The following is a 17,607-nucleotide window of genomic DNA, read 5'->3' as shown; positions in this document are numbered from 1 at the left end:
ACGGGAGGAGGGGTCGCGAAAAAACAGAAGAGGAGGAGAAGGCGTAGAGTTCGCGACAAAATGGAGGAGGAGGAGGATGAGTAGAGTTAGGGCACGATCGCTGATGGAAGAGAAAAAACGGAGGAGGAGGAGGAGAAGTAGAGGTAGGGCACGGAGGAGAGGAGAGGTCGCGAAAAAACGGAGGAGGAGGAGGAGTAGAGGTAGGTCACGAAGGAGAGGTTGCGAAAAAATGGAGGATGAGGAAGAGTACTCGTTAGGGCACGGAGGAGAAGTCGCGAAAAAATGGAGGAAGAGGAGGAGGAGTAGAGCTAAGTCTGCGATTTTTACTCTGAGTTGGACTTGGCCACATCAGCTACCACCTAAGTCGCGCTACGAATTCGCTGCGCGCATCATTACTCGTCCTGATATTGTATTATCTGATCTAGTAAAACTGAATAATTTTTTATCCTAATAACTACATCAAATCAATCCGCAATCACCCTAGTGTCTCATCGATTTTAAATTTTTATTAGTCAATTTTAAATTTAAACTCTGAAATGGATTCGACAGTTATATTATAATAGTTGCGATTTTATAATTATTATTGTTATTAAGGCTTAAATATAACTATCGAGTCATATGGGCACCATATAAAATCAATTGACTTGTTACCCAAGAAAGCAGCCTGGAGTCCACAAACCCATTTCGTGATAAACCCTAGACCATGAAGCCGCCAACGTAAACCCTGCCGAGCGTCTTCCTCTCCCGGTCCACATTCCGTCTGCCTGTTCCGAACGTTCATAAATCTCGGCCGCTCTTCTCGCCTTCCATCCATCGCCCTCCGCCGCCTCCCTTCGGTCCTCGCCTTCACATGGCGGGTTTTCGGTCGGCAATGTTGGCCTCCGCCGTCGCTTCGGCAGCCCTCGCGGTGGAGCATGCCTACGCCGACGGCGGCTCCTTCAGGTTCCCTCCATTCTCCAATCCATCTCCGCCTGCTCCTCCAGCTTCCGACTCTGCCCGACCTGGTCCGCCGCCTCCGCATCCGGCTGAGGCCCCGCCGAAGGAGGAGCCTCGTGTTCGTAACGACAATCCTCGCACTTCTGCCGCGGGTTTCGATCCGGAGGCCCTGGAGCGGGGGGCCAAGGCCTTGCGGGAGATCAACAATTCGTCGCAGGCTAAAAAGGTGTGTAGCGATCATATTCGGTGTTTCTTTTCCAAAATTTTGAAAGATGTCACTTTACTCCTTTTCTTGGCCTTCCGGGGTGTTAGGTGTTTGAGTTATTGAAGAAACAAGAAGAGACAAGGCAAGAAGAGTCGGCGGCAAAGAAGGCAGAGTTTCAGGCCTTGCAAGCTCAGCATGAAACTGTAAGATTCCAATTTGGGAATATCTCAATTTTTTGTCAATCCTGACTGCTTAGTTTGAGCTGCATCCCATAGATTCTTGCTCCTCCGTGGATAGAATACTTCATATATCTTAACTGGTTAGCCCTTCATAGTAACTTACATTGGTCCTTGTAAGGAAAGACTAATTGTGGCATCTTTTCAAATTTGTTTTATTTCTACAAGACATTCATCTCATCATTTCTGGATTTGCTGTCAACCGCAAGTACAAGAAAACATGTGAGAAGATAATTAATTGCCAATGTGTATCATTAACTGTCATAAGGTAAATACCTTGTCGGTTAACTATGAGGTGTCAAGGGACATGTAATTTGGAATTTTTATTCTAATATTAACTCCTGTTGAACAGCTTCAGGCAAGGATTTGCACATCCTATTAGAATTTTTTCTTGGTATGCTATCTACAATGGAGGTCCTTCCTGATCAATTGTGTACAGAATGCTCCAAATAGCTTAGGAGGAATAACTAGAACACTAGTTGATCACCTTCTGAGATCATCCTGTTTGCTGCACATAATATTTGTTTCATTAACATGCACTTCTCAAAATTCTCATGTTCTAATAGATGAAATGGGTTGTCATACAGACTTCATGTTTAAACTTTGAATTGAGATTTGCATATTGAAGTTTGCTTTATTTGTAGCTGATATCACATCTTGCTTTATTTGTTCACCTCACACTATTTGTTTGATTATCATTTCACACATCTCGAAATTATTTTGATATGGGTTATACGTACTTCATTCCCCAACTTCTATTTAATAAGATTAGCATATTGAAAATTTCTTTATTTGTTGCTGATGTCACCGTCTTGCAGGACAGGCAAAGGGTAATCTATGAGGAACAGAAAAAGTTAGTCCAACAACAGGCCCAAACAAAGGCTCAAATGGCTCGATATGAAGATGAATTAGCAAGAAAGAGAATGCAGGTAAACTGATATATATATATATATATATATATATTCAAATTTCCTTATGTTAATTCTGTTTTGTTTCTTTATGCAGGCAGAGCATGAGAGTCAAAGGGCAAGAAATCAAGAGCTTGTGAAATTGCAAGAAGAATCATCAATTAGACAAGAACAGATTCGTCGTGCTACAGAGGAACAGATTCAAGCACAGCGTAGACAGACAGAGCGAGAAAAGGCAGAGATTGAACGTGAAACTATCAGAGTGAAAGCATTGGCAGAAGCTGAAGGAAGAGCACATGAAGCAAAACTAGCTGAAGAAGTAAACAAAAGAATGTTGATAGAACGGGCAAATGCTGAGAGAGAGAAGTGGATATCAGCAATTAATACAACCTTTGACCATATTGGAGGTACAATGTTAATGCTTTCGAAGTGCTAAAGGATGATTCCAAGGTCATTGTCTCAGATTCCTGGATAAGTTTTGCAGTTAACTGTTCTATTGATGCTTCTTGATACCAGATCATTCTCTATAATATACTTGTATTAGCCTGTTATTTTAATTTAATGAGATACTGTGCTCACATGAGTGTTATGTTATTTGGACATAGAGGTTTCCAAAGAATCTGGCTTGTCTGGATTCAAAGGTTAAGAGTTGAGTTTCGTGTCAACATTTTTTGAACATTCAGTTCAGGTTCTGTGGTCAGTCATTATGTATTACCGGACTAGATTTTAGTTGTAGAAGAATTACATAAATGTTTAACTATAAAAAATACTTAGAAATTTCCAAAGAAGACCTTTGACAAGCTTAATTCTTCTTGATTTTGAGTCGAGTTGGCCCTATGATCATTTAATATATTGGAAATAGAACAAATGAAACCCAGCTGACTTGAATCTGATCAGATTGATTTTACCTCCTGACTTGAAAGATTCTAATCAGGGTTTGGTTTCTGCTAAAATCCAACCAGGGTAGTTTACAAACCTAATTAGTGCCACCAAATTAGTATTGTCAGTTGACTCATGCTAACAAACCTAATTAGGCTTTCTATAATTATTGCTTCCTTGCAAAATTTGTTGTGACCATGTATGTGGGTGAGTTGTTTATCTGATGATTATACTCACGGTTGATTTTTTATTTGACACGATTGCATTCACAATGCTTCAAATACTGCTTCCAATATCTAATGGGGCTATGATAATTGAAACATATGAGAAAAGGCACGTCACGGGAATTCTCTTTATGCTTATCTAATCAGCTCAGTTTATGCAACATGCATACGTGCATGCTTTGGACTGCAAAATTCCCCCTTTTTCATAGTGTTCTCATTTTAAAAATCAATGTCTTCATATCATTTCCATTTTAATAACTTAAAAGGAGAGCATAATGCTATTATGATATATTTTGAATTTTTTGTTTATCATTTATTTGGTTGATCTTGATGTTCTCTTTCACTTTTGCAATTTTTTGATTTCTATAACTGTCAGGAACTAGGAACTTAGTACTGTGGAGAGGATTTTATATTCTGGGAATTTTATTTTGTTTGGTGTAATGAAATGTTCAACTCTCAACATTTTTCTGCCTTTGCTTTAATTCCTTGGCCATAAACTGACTGGAACTTGAGCTTGTGATATTGAACGTGCTGCCAGATTTTATAATATTATAAGATCTGCTAATGTTGGTTTACAGCTGTAGTATTTTGCGTTCAGATGTCTTTTGATGAGCACACCGTTTAATGTCTCTTTAAAAGTGTTGATGATGGATGTGGACCAGAGCTTCTAAAACAAAACTTATCACCAATAGCTATACCATTATTAAATTGCTGATGGGGATTTACTTCACTGCTAGTATGAATTCAATTAGTTATCCCTTTGCTGAGTGCAGTATTTAAACACAAAATCAACACCGACAATCTGTGTTTGTCCTAGCTATTTGGATATGAATGTATGGATGTTATCCCCCTTATTAAATTCTGTACAAGGTATTTTACAAGTCATATATAGATGTTTTAAATTATTTTTTATTATGCTAACAAGAGGCTTTGAGGTCTCACTCCCAACATGGCAACTCAAGAATCTATTAAGTGTCTTTAAAATTGTCCATATCATATTTAATCTATGTTATTCTATTTTATAATCTATTGAAGCTACACTAACATTTTCGCTACCTCATTTTCTAATTGCCTTGCACAATTCTTGGAGAATAACATTTAACTTCTTTAGAATTGTGATGGAGAAATTTCCTTTATGTCTGATATATCTTGTTTAAATTATGATTTAAGGTATTCTACTAGATTTATGTTTGATAAGGATTTCCTGTCATTTCTCTTTCATGTGTTCAATTTGCAAATATGTCAGATGGCATTTTTAATGCATCTCTGTTTGTTCTTTTAACTTCTACTTACATTTCCAATCATAATTAAACTCTATATTCAAATTCAATGCTGTTCAGGTGGCTTAAGAGCGATACTCACCGACCAGAACAAGTTGATTGTAGCTGTTGGAGGTGTAACTGCTCTTGCTGCGGGGGTTTACACAACAAGGTAAATGAATGGTTAAATGGAAGACCTATCCTATGTGCTTGAAAAGTTTTTTGAGAAACTGAATGCAAATGATTTTACTTTATTTTTCCTAGCCAGTAGATCCAACTATATTCAAAATGTTCGATGCAGTTTTCTTTTAAACTAGATTTGTGGTAATGCTTGCCAGTCTATGTAAGAGTGCATTTACGTCTAGTATCAATCATATCTGTCAAATAGATTATCAGCTTGTGTATCAGACAATAAACTAATACTATATAGTTATAAAGTGTATTCTTAGACAAATTGGCTTCTTAGATTTATAAACTTGAATGAGTTTTTAATCTTTTATTTAAGTTGTCGATTTAATAGCAAAATCGATGCCGGACGGGATAACAATTATGTTGTGGGCTATTGAATCCATTGACTTGTGCAAGAATATCGGAAGTAATCTTCTACAACTTGTTGATTTGAGGAGGAATATTAGGAAATAGGAAAACAAACGACACTGTTGAAAATATTATTAATGCAATTTTTTTTTATGTCAACTCAAACAATTGTTTATATAAACTCCAAACCCATTGTACACAAAGAAAGAAAATAAATCCTAAAAGATAGGAAAAAATCTTAATGGATTCAAAATCCTAAAAATCTTAAATGGACTCAAAATCCAAAAAACAAAAGATAGAGATTACCAAAAATATCTTCAATATTAAAAATACCTTAAATACGAAAAAAACTCAAAAATTATTAAAAATAGTATGAAAGATTTTTTGATCCTCTTGCATCAGTCGCCCTAGATTTGAAAACTACTTGTCCTCAGTATAGAATAATATCAGGTGGTATCCCAAGGAAGATCATCTGACATAAACTTGACAATCTTCAAAATAGCATTCTTCGTAATCAACTTGGCAATTTTCAAAATAGCATTCTTCGAATGAACTGGTCCAAGCCAACCATGGCCACCTTATTTCCACAAGGAACATCCTCCTCAAATTCTTGCTTCTTGCCCATCCAGATTAGGGATGACAATGAGTCGGATTTGGGTTGGAGTTCATATCTTCTATCGCCATCCCTATTTATTATATCCATCCCTATCCTCGCCCCTATCCCTATCAGGTATTCAACTTTCATCACATCCCTATACCCATCGAAGGATGGATATCCATCCCCATCCCCATCCCCATCAGTCTATACTAATAATTTTCTTCATTTCATCCGACTACCATATTCAACAAAAGTATATTAGAATTACTATCATATCCAAAAAAATATAATTCAACAAAAACAAAATAAATATCTATAGGTTACGAGGGTAGAAGTTGAGAAGGAGAAGAAGATTAGATTTATTTTCGTATCTTTTTCCTTTAATTGGTTGTTGGTGAAATGAATATATATATATATATATAATTTAATTTAATTAGATATTCAGGTCGGATATGAGTAATTTTACTAGACTCACCTCCATACCTGTATCCGAAAATCTCCATACCCAATTATTAATTGGGTCCAAAAAATTCCTCCATACCCTCCATTCGGGTTGGATGTCGGATTCTCTATCGGCTTCGAAGGAAATTGTCATCCCTAATCTAGATAACAGTTCACGGCAATGTCACAGTCTTAATGCACAAATCTTTCTTCTGATCTGGAACATAGTTGGGCCCCATAATCCTTACTTTCGTACCCGTTGAAACCTTTCCACATAAAACTTGACCAAAAGCAAAGAACCTGCCGGCTGGAATCATCTTTGAGACATACAACATAAGAGGGCCCTCTGGATCTCAATTTATGATTGCATTGGCATATATATTATCAAGTGGACCTTCGTACAAGTTCTCCACATGATACTTCTGTGCCTTGGGAAGGAGAAGGAAGGTGGAAGATCATCATTTTAAGAAGGGCACTACTTGCCGGCTACCAAGCCTGCATGCCCCTCTTCATGCCTTTCCAATCAACTCTATCTCATCTGACTTCATGGTGACACCAAGCTTTTGCAGCATTGGCCATAACTTATCCTTCAAATCATTCATGTAGGTGGCAATAATCTGCTTAATTTGCTCGTAACAGAATTGAATGAATCCACATTTACATGGGGGAGACCCACTACTCTTAGTAGTCCATTGCTTAGTGGCCGGGTCAAAGAAATTCAAACCCCAAAGCCTCTCCATCATCTTGGTCTCGTCAACTCCAAACTTAGTTGTGTACATCTTAGCAAAGTTAGTCAAAGTGAAAGGCCAACCATGCCATCTAGTAGAAAAGGTCCAGTGTTCCCTTTTCTAGGTAAACTTGGACATCATCGAGAAGGGCATCTTCATAAGTAGCCATTATGACATTTGCATTCTCAATCACTCTAGAAAAAGTTTGATATGCATCTTTGTCGTCAACAACTTCAACAACTTCATTCACCTCGTCATCGTCATAAGCTTGCTCGCTAGTTGACTCGGTCTTGTTTTCATCGTAAATTGAATCACCGATTATTTTGATCTTGTCGTCCACATCTTTTTTAAGGTTTTTTTTCCAAATTAAAATAAAAGAACTTACTACCTTTAGGTTCTCGGGCAATACGATCATAGTATGAGGCTTCCTCAGTCGGAATCTCTCTGTCACAACCTTGATCATATAACTCATGATCTTCAAGATCTTGCACCGCTAGACGCTGAGATAACTCTTTGACTTGTCTATCTTCGAGTATCTCATCTTAGGTGCTACGTTCATGGTGCGAGGCTTCCTCAGTCGAACTGAGTCAACTTTTATCTATTGATTCGTGTATGAATATCGGAAGGAATCTTCTACAACCTGTTGATTCGAAGAAGAATACTAGGAAATCAGAAAATAGACGACATTGTCGAAAATATTATTAATAAAAAAGAACTTGTTTTACATCAACTCAAACAATTGTTTATATAGAGTCCAAATCCTAATACACAAAGAAAGGAAAGAAATCATAAAAGAAAGAAACAATTCTTAATGAACTCAAAATTCTAAATGGACTCAAAATCTGAAAGACAGAAATTACAAAAAATACCTTAAATACTAAAAATAACTTAAATATTAAAAAAACTTAAAGTAGTATGAAATATATTTGGATCTTCAATAGGTCGATGATGTGAAGTTCTAGTATTGTTTTTGTGGCGATGATAGTTTTTTTGTGAAGAGGGTAAAATCTAAAGAACCAGAGAAAACTGAGATATTACAGTGATGATAAATTTATAGTTAATGACTTAAATCTCATCCGACAATTCTGAGTTACCAGTGTGCATATTGCAAAACATGCACAAAAAGTTCAAAACAATCTCAGAAAAAATAACTGAAAGTTTCCAGCAAACTTAAGCTAGTTAATATTCTTCAACTTGAATCTTTCTTGTAATAAGCTCCCACATGATTGCCTCTGGTTTTCCTGATTTTGTGTTTGGTTGTGAAACATGGTTCTTGCAATGCTTTTAAGATTGCTACTCTGCAGTTATTGGACCTCTTTGCTTGTTATAATTGAGTCCTGCTTAATCTAGAATCTCTGTTTATATTTTATGTCATAATTAATTGTCAGAGAAGGTGCAAGAGTTGTCTGGGGATATGTTGACCGAATCTTGGGTCAACCATCACTAATCAGAGAGTCATCCCGAGGAAAATACCCCTGGTCTGGTTTTTTCTCTCGGGTTGTTAGCTCTGCATCAAACAAATTGAAAGGGAAAGATTCAGGAAAGAAGGGACATGGTTTAGGTGATGTAATTCTCCATCCATCCCTCCAAAAAAGAATCGAACAACTTGCCAATGCAACTGCAAACACAAAGACTCATCAGGCTCCATTTCGTAACATGCTCTTTTATGGCCCCCCTGGTACAGGAAAGACTATGGCCGCACGAGAATTATCTCAAAAATCTGTATGTCACTATGATTGTCCATTTTGAGAAATACTTGTAAAGTCAGTTGCACTTACGTGGTGCTTGATTTTTCTCCAGGGCCTAGATTATGCATTGATGACTGGAGGTGACGTTGCACCATTGGGTTCACAAGCCGTGACCAAAATACATCAATTGTTTGATTGGGCCAAGAAATCCAAAAGAGGTTTGCTTCTTTTCATCGATGAGGCGGATGCATTCCTGTGTGAGTAAGTCATCTTTCTCTTTATATTGTACTTTATGAAACTATAATGTGGAATTTGTCAGTTAGTCAAATTTTTTAGCCGAGGCACATTGCCACGATTTGCATTGGGTTGCCTTTTGTGTCTTGGAATCCCAAGACATGTTAACTATACGATCATCTAGGCTCCTGCATTCGCTAAAAATTCACTTTGTTACTTGCTCCATAATCTCCAAGTACATATATCAATTTTTGGTTTCTGCTGTCTTCTCTGTTTCAGTGGTTCACGTATATATTGTTCTCTATATTTTGCTTTCCCTTTACATAGGCAGTCTCGGGATATTTGTTTAGAAATATAAAAGACTTGAAATGAGCTTTTTATTTTTCAGGCGCAATAAGACCTACATGAGTGAAGCCCAAAGGAGTGCTCTTAATGCTCTCCTTTTCCGCACTGGGGACCAATCGAAGGACATTGTGCTTGTCCTAGCCACCAACCGACCTGGCGATCTTGACTCTGCTGTTGCAGATCGCATTGATGAGGTACTTGAATTCCCATTGCCCGGGGAAGAAGAGCGATGCAAATTGCTCAAGTTGTATCTGGACAAATATATTGCCAAGGCTGGGCAGAGCAAGTCTGGTTGGTTTAGTTTATTCCGGCCACAACAGGAGAAAATAGTCATCAAAGGCATATCAGACGAGGTGATTCGAGAAGCTGCTGCCAAGATTGAAGGATTTTCTGGTAGGGAAATTGCGAAGCTGATGGCCAGTGTTCAGGCCGCTGTCTATGGAAGCAAAGAGTGCGAATTGAATTCTGAGTTGTTTCGGGAGGTTGTGGATTATAAAGTTGCAGAACATCAGCAGAGGAGAAAGCTTGCTGGTTCCGAGACTCTTGGGAAAAGCATGTAATGCTTTAGGTGGCTTTCTGCCTACTGTATCTTGTATTTCTCTGCTATTTTTCATAATTTTTTTTATAGATGCTGAGGTGTTGCTCTATCCTCGATACTGCCTGCTATTCATCATAATGTAGTTTACCTGTGGGGATTTTAATGAGATTTTTCCCAGAAGGCATGATAATTCGTATGTTTACTGTTAGTATTATATTCAACTTTAACAGCAGACAAATCCAAATCATGGCGGCGAGATAGCGTCACATGAGGCATTATAATTCTGCCCAGCTTCAGTCACGGGATTTCTCTTCAGCCCTCACATTGCCATTACCAGTTATTAGTTATCAACCGCCACACCTGAAAGTTAATGCCTTGATTTCGACTCTACGAGTGAGAGAGCAAGCGAGGCTATGGCGGTCGGAATGGGCCTCTACCTTCTTCTCTTGCTCGCCACGGTTGCCACCAATATCCTCTCCCTCTATCATCTCTCCTCCATTCGAGGCCTCCCTACCGTCGCAACTAACTCCGCTTCCCCCGACGTCCCTGACCACCTCCTCCATCAGCTCTACGCCATCCGCGCCACTATCTCCCACCTCACCCGCCTTCGCTCCAACTCCTCCTCCACTTCCGCCTCCTCCCGCACCGCGCCTCCGCCGGAGCTTCTTGTCTATGCTCGCATCGCCCCCTTCGCCTCTGCCTGCTCCGACCACCCCGACCTCCTCCACCGCTACATGAACTACACCCCCTACACAGCCTGCCCCCACGACGACGCTCGCGGCCTCGCCGAGGCCCTTATCCTCCGCGGTTGCCACCCACTCCCTCGCCGTCGTTGCTTCTCCCCCACCGCCCCGAACCCTCCAACCTCACTCCCTTCCGATGCCTTCGCCCCCCTTCCCGACGCCGCCGTCCTCTGGCCTTCCTCCGCTTCCTGCCGCTCCTTTTCCTGCCTCCCCGCCTCCCTCGGCTTCGACCCCAAGGTCGAATCGATTCGTTTCCTCTCCGCCCACTCCGTCCTCGATATCTCCCTCACCCAGCTACTCAGCCTCGCCAGATCCTCCGGCTCCGCCCCGATACGCCTCGGCCTCGACGTCGGCGGCGGCACCGGCACTCTCGCGGCGCAGCTCCGGCGGCTCGCCAATGCCACGTTGCTGACCATCACGCTGGATCTGGGGGCGCCCTACAGCGAGGCGGCCGCTCTCCGGGCGGTGGTTCCGATGCACGCGCCGCTGCAGCAGCGGTTCCCGGTCCAGGACGGGGTTCTGGATCTGGTGCGCACGGGCCACGCCGTGAACCGGTGGATCCCGGTGCCGGCCTTGGAGTTCCTGCTGTACGACGCCGACCGGGTGCTTCGCGCCGGCGGGATGCTGTGGGTGGACCATTTCTTCTGCCGTGGCGGCGACCTGGACGCCGTGTACGCCCCCATCATCACGCGTCTCGGTTACCGCCGTATCAAGTGGGCCGTGGCCGACAAGACCGACACCCGCGGCCTCAAGAACGGGGAGGTGTACCTCACCGCCCTCCTCCAAAAGCCATTGCGATTTCCTCTTTCTCTGGAATCAAGGCTTCTTCCAACTAGGTGAGCGACGAATTTTCTCGTTATTTTTCTTGGTCATAGTAAAGTAACATCGATCTAAATCGCAACCACTATCATCCATGGAAAGAAATTGAAGATCTGGTTCTGTGGAAGAAAAGAGGTGGTAGTTCGACGTAGAACACTCACGGGGATCTCCCTCTGCTCTACTCACCTAACGCGGAACGATTACCAGGCGGTGATGGTACCGCTACGTAATTGAATTCATCGAAGCAAGCACCGACACTTATTTTTAAAAGTGGGTTTAATTAATTGGAATTGTTTGACTTATTTATTATTATTATTTGAGAAATTTTATTCTTCGAATCGATCAGTAAATTTTCTACTAGCGGATAAATTGAGAGATAGTGGTTTATTTAAACGGCCGTTTTCTTAGGTCCGCTACATTGTTTTGATTAATATAATCACTAATGGATAATTTAAGGTATTAATGGTGTCCATTTCACAACACAACTACACAAGGTCGTTTAAAATCTACACAAACTGGACAGTGAGCAACATGTTTTTAAAAAATAAAAAGATTATAAATACATTTCGAGATTGTCAACGCTGATTGGAAAATTAAACAATGAAGGAACAGGGTCAACGCTTCATGCTCTGACATGAATGGAGAGAAGGTGAGGTAAGATCGAATTTGGGTCGTGTATAGCATTAAATTCTAATTAAATGAAAATTTAAAATAGAGCACAGGTTGGTAGTTGCATACGATCGAACTCACGCATGACTTTTTAAGGAATCATTATTTATGGTAGACAAGGTATGGTAGACAAGGGGATTATGCTGGATGTTAGATAATATAAAGGAAGATAAATTATGAAATTAATTTATAATTGATTATTAATAGGGGTGTAATCGAGTTGAGTCTAACTCTTGGATATTTAAATTTGATTCGTTTATAATCGAGCTGAGCTCGAGTTTTATTTAATGAATATATTCATGGCTCACGAGCTTATTCGAGTTTTTATCGAACCTAAACGAACTTAATAAATATAAATTATAAATTTAAATATTCATTAAAAATTAAATTATATATTTTAAAAAAATTATAATATGCTTGTTAAAATTTAAAATTTTATTCTAATAAATAAATTTAATATATTTATCTATGTTTTTCATAAGTAGAGTGTAAAATCTATAAATTCAATATCAAAACTATTATTTTTTTATTTAAAAATTGATTCATGAGCTTAACGAACATGTTCACGAGCTAACGAGTCGAATATTATGAAGCTTGAACTTGGTTTGTTTATCTTAACGAACCTAATTAAACAAGCTCAAACGAGCTTTTATCGAATCGAAGTTCGAATAGCTCATGAGCGGCTTGACTCATTTACACCCCTAATTATTAAGTTAGTTAGGGAGTGGAAGAATTTTTTTTTTAAGGATATATTGTTGGAGCAATCCCAATGATCCGTGTGACCATATGCTTTGGTATTTGAGCAAAGAGTTTAAGTTAGGTTTACCCTTGTTATTTGATATATGTATGTGAGTGTGCAGGTTTGCAGGATACACATATGACTCAGCTTGATGGCTTCGGGTCTGGTGAAAGATGGAGCATCTGAGGGACCGTAGACAAGGCAGCAAGGACAAGGGTCGAGGGAAGCGACTTCGAGGCATACACGAAAGATGACATCAAGAGACGAGTCGCGGGCTTGGATGCATCCGAGGGACGAGAGCCAAAGGATGTAGGCTTGAAGGCAAGAGGTCAAGGCTGCAAAGAAGAGTTAAGTGAGTTGTGAGGGTACGAGTGCATGAGAGATTGTACTCGGGGAAAAATCCCGATGGGTACTGTAGCAGTCAATGGGTACTGTAGCAGTCGACTGGTGCACTGTAGCAACCGACTGGTAGAGAGCCGTTGGGCTCGACTGGTAACGGGCAAATCAGCTTGCTGATTTCTTCCAAGCTCTATAAGAAGGAGCTTGGGATGACCGACCAAGGTGACGAAATTAGATTTGGTTAAAGCCTAATTAGTAGTCATCTAGTGCTCTAGCAATCCAAGTGTTCTTGATCGAGTTGTGGCGAGGTTTCTCCACCGACAAGGAGGATTGTGTTGCCGGAGTTTCCGGGGACTAATCCACCGACAGATTGAGGGATCGTCCACCTTACGGATAGCCGTGGAGTAGGAGCAAGTTATCTCTGAACCACGTAAACGAGCGTGTTAGTATTCTTTCGAAAAGAAAAACAAAAGAACACTATATCGAAAACAAATTCGAAACACTAGAATCGTATGTCTCTTGTATTTAATATTATTTCCAAAAATAACTAGTATGATGCAGAAAGAAAAATTACTAGTTATACCTTTTAGAAAGACCTCTTGATCTTCTACCGTATTCCTCTTCTAACCTCGAACGTTGTGTGGGCAACGATCTTCCGAGATGAGAACCACCTAGGCACCTTCTTCCTTCTTCCTTCAAGTTTCGGCCAAGCACAAGAACTTCCAAAGGATGAAGAATTTTCCACCAACCAAGCTCCAAGGGATGCATGCTTTCTCTCCTTCTCCTTCCTTGATCCGGCCACATCCTCCAAGCTCCAAGAGATGATAGATTTCAGCCACAACAAGAGGAGAGAAGAGAAAGGGAAGGGCCGGCCACCACACCAAGGAAAAGAGGGAGAAAAATAGAATAGAGTTCTTCGCCTTGAAGCCTCCTCTACCCCCTCTTTTATAATCATTGGTCTTGGCAAATAAGGAAAATTTAATAAAAACTTCCTTAATTCTTTTGCCATTGAAAAGGAAAATTTATTTAATTAAAACAATTTTCTTTTTTCAAATTTCAATGGCCGGCTACAACAAATAAATGTCCAAGCAAATAAAATTTTAAACACCAATTAAAACTTCCTTATTTGCTTCCGAAAATTTATAAAAATTTCTCCAATAATTTTTTATCCCTTCATGATTGGTTTATAAAAAGGAAATTTAATAAATTAAAATCTTTCTTTTAAACATGTGGAAAGAAAGTTATCTCTAAAAATTAAAATCTCTTTTAATCTACAAATAAGGAAAGATATCAAATCTTTTCTTAATCTTTTGTAGAAACTTATAAAAGAAAATATTTAATTTTAAACTCTCTTTTAAATCATGAACATGATTAAAAAGGAAAGTTTTCTTAAAATTTAAAATCCTCCTTTAATCAACAAATAAGGAAAGATTTCAAATTTTAAACTCTCTTTTAAACATGTAGATGATTTACAAATAAGGAAAGTTTTTACTAGAAATTAAAATCATCCTTTTAAACTAAAAATAAGGAAAGAGATTAATCTCTTCTCTTAATCTTTTGTAGAAAGCTATAAAAGGAAATTTTTAATTTTAAAACTCTCTTTTAAAATCATGATATCCACATAAGAAATAATTTTAATAAAAATCCTTTTTAATATTCTAGTGGTCGGCCACCTAAGCTTGGGACCCAAGCCTTGGCCGGCCACCTACATGGCTCATCCACTTGGTCTTGGCCGGCCCTAGCTTAGGTTCCAAGCTAGCTTGGCCGACCCCATTGGATGGGTAAGAAGGTGGATATGCGGTGGGTATAAATCTCTATATACTAGAGGCTACGATAGGGACCGAGAGGAGGAATTGGTTTTGGTCTCCCGATAAAATTAAGCATCCCGTGCTCGCCCCGAACACACAACTTAATTTTATCAATAATAATTCATTCCACTAGAGAACTATTATTGAACTACCGCACCAATCCCAAATTACATTTTGGGCTCCTTCTTATCATGAGTGTGTTAGTCTCCCTGTGTTTAAGATAACAAATGTCCACTAATTAAGTAAGTTACTGACAACTCACTTAATTAATATCTAGCTCCAAGAGTAGTACCACTCAACTTCATCGTCATGTCGGGCAAAGTCCACCTGCAGGGTTTAACATGACAATCCTTATGAGCTCCTCTTGGGGACATTCTCAACCTAAATTACTAGGACACAGTTTCCTTCTATAATCAACAACACACACTATAAGTGATATCATTTCCCAACTTATCGGGCTTATTGATTCATCGAACTAAATCTCACCCATTGATAAATTAAAGAAATAAATATCAAATATATGTGTTTGTTATTATATTGGGATTAAGAGCACACACTTCCATAATAACTGAGGTCTTTGTTCCTTTATAAAGTCAGTATAAAAGAAACGACCTCTAATGATCCTACTCAATACACTCTTAGTGTACTAGTGTAATTATATAGTTAAGATAAACTAACACCTAATTACACTACGACCTTCCAATGGTTTGTTCCTTTCCATCATGGTCGTGAGCTACTGTTTATAAGGTACTGATAACATGATCTTCTGTGTGTGACACCACACACCATGTTATCTACAATATAAATTAATTGAACAACTACATTTATCACAAATGTAGACATTTGACCAATGTGATTCTTATTTCTAGATAAATATTTTATACCAAAAGCTAGGCTTTTAGTATACATTCTAACAAAAGAAATGTCATCCACTAGTGTGGATGAGGATACATCTTCAAAGGTTGAAGAAGAATCCAAGACAAGTGAAGAAGAAGAAGAAGTTTTGGAAATCAACCTAGTGAGCATCTCCACCGAAGCAAAATCAAAAGATCACATTGTGTTCTTCGGGTGCAATGAGAAGGGACATTACAAGAGTAGATATCCATTGGGTAAGAAAGAGATATCTCCTAAACTCAATTCAATTCATTTTGAATCTAATTTGAGTTGTAAGAAGAAGAAGGAGAAAAAGCACATAGTGTGCTTCACGTGTGGTGAGCGGGGTCATTACCACACCAAATGCCCAAGGAAGAAAGAAATCAAAAAGTTGGCGCATTTGAAGAAGGAGGAGAAGAAGTGGAGGAAGAATGGATGCTCATGTCAAGGGGGAGCTCCAAAGGTAAAGGGTAAGGTAAACCCTAATTTAAATTTGAAGTCAAATTTAAATTCCTCCATGTATGCTAGAAATAATTGCTATTATTTACCCATGCATAATTTTGGCTTTAGATATCATGATAGAAATAGGGTAAATGTAGATTATAACCCTAGGAGACCAATTCATGATAAAGCTAGAAATGATAGACCTAAGGAGACCCAAGACATTAATCCCAAGAAGGGGAGACATATGCCTAGAAAAATGGGTAGGTCTAGGAATGTCCAATATGGACAAGTCAATTCTAGGGTTAGGAACCTAGAAAGGGAAAATCAAGCTTTGAAGATAAAGCTTGATAAATTGGAGAAAACCCTAGAAAGATTCAATGTTGGATCTAAGGGTTTAGGTATGGTGTTGGGTAGCCAAAGACCCAACAATGATAGATCGGGTCTAGGATACCGATCTAGTGTCTCCAATGCTAAGGGAAAGTCTTATGCTAGGGTTGCATATGACTATAGCAAGGAGAAATCAATAAATGACAAGGGAAAGTCATTTAAAGGTAAGAAGAAGTTAACCAAGGACAAAGTGTCCAAGGTTAAAAAGGTTAGGTTTGTAGGCCAAGTGTCACCGGAGGTGCACCGATGTGGCCTAGCAATTATAGATGAGTCACCTAGGGAGGTGGCTAAGGCTAAGGGCTCTAGGGGAGCTCAAAGAGTCAATTTGGGACCCATGGCAAATGGATCTCAGGTGGGTACTACTTGGGAGTCTAGAGGAGCCATGGAGTGTGTCAAATGGTTTGGAGACGGACTTGAGTGTCAAACCTAGGGATTTGGCACACATGGTTTGTGTTTCATGCAAGAAATATGACATTTAGGGTCATATAGCATGATAATTGATTTTGGATGTATAGATGCCATATAAACCAATGCTTGGGATGCATTATGGGTTGGTATGGGCAAATACACCAAGAGGAAGCCAAAACTAGGACTTTAGGTCAAAGTTTAATTGAACCATTTAGCTAGTTTTAGATTTTATGTCAATCTTGGGATTGGTGATAGATACATTTTGTAATGTATTTTTCCCAAGTAGACAAGGGTACAATAGATCTCTCCACAAAATTTGGAGATTTTTGGAGTACTAGGGAATTTCTAGTGCATTTCTGAAGTTGGCTTGAAAAAACTGATTTTTTCAGAAATAGGGTACCAGTCGACTGGTACAGATACCAGTCGACTGGTAACAGTATTTTTGAGCATAGAATGTCTCTGTAAGCTCATTTTATCGATACCAGTCGATTGGTGCCGATACCAGTCGACTGGTAACAATAGATTTCGTCCACAGAATGCTTCTGTAAGGTTGTGTCGAGGGGAGCAGTCGACTGATACTAAGGGGCAGTCGACTGATACTAAGGGGCAGTCGACTGATACC

General features: G+C 39.3%; 2 protein-coding genes across 3 annotated transcripts; both read left to right on the top strand.

Annotated features, from left to right (window-relative positions):
- Nucleotides 1-658: 658 nt before the first annotated feature.
- On the top strand, nucleotides 659-9,952 carry LOC121996916 (ATPase family AAA domain-containing protein 3-B-like). The gene is made up of 8 exons (XM_042551076.1): nucleotides 659-1,162; nucleotides 1,249-1,344; nucleotides 2,196-2,306; nucleotides 2,383-2,692; nucleotides 4,729-4,819; nucleotides 8,340-8,673; nucleotides 8,752-8,900; nucleotides 9,262-9,952. Exons 1-8 carry the CDS (start codon nucleotides 851-853, stop codon nucleotides 9,776-9,778), a joined length of 1,920 nt encoding a protein of 639 aa, XP_042407010.1. The 5' UTR covers nucleotides 659-850; the 3' UTR covers nucleotides 9,779-9,952.
- Nucleotides 9,953-10,047: 95 nt separating this feature from the next.
- Nucleotides 10,048-11,627, top strand: LOC121996917 (probable methyltransferase At1g29790). 2 transcript variants are annotated; one of them, XM_042551077.1, is made up of 2 exons: nucleotides 10,048-11,335; nucleotides 11,430-11,627. In XM_042551077.1, the coding sequence occupies exons 1-2, from the start codon at nucleotides 10,170-10,172 to the stop codon at nucleotides 11,458-11,460; spliced, it is 1,197 nt and encodes a 398-aa protein (XP_042407011.1). In that variant the 5' UTR covers nucleotides 10,048-10,169; the 3' UTR covers nucleotides 11,461-11,627. The 2 variants fall into 2 exon arrangements, with proteins under 2 accessions (XP_042407011.1, XP_042407012.1); XM_042551078.1 differs by having other exon boundaries at nucleotides 11,421-11,627.
- Nucleotides 11,628-17,607: the final 5,980 nt, after the last annotated feature.

Source organism: Zingiber officinale, chromosome 6A, assembly GCF_018446385.1.
Source record: "Zingiber officinale cultivar Zhangliang chromosome 6A, Zo_v1.1, whole genome shotgun sequence".
Lineage (NCBI taxonomy): Eukaryota > Viridiplantae > Streptophyta > Magnoliopsida > Zingiberales > Zingiberaceae > Zingiber > Zingiber officinale.
The sequence above is the reverse complement of the archived record's forward strand: the minus strand, read 5'-3'. Positions and strand labels throughout refer to the sequence as shown.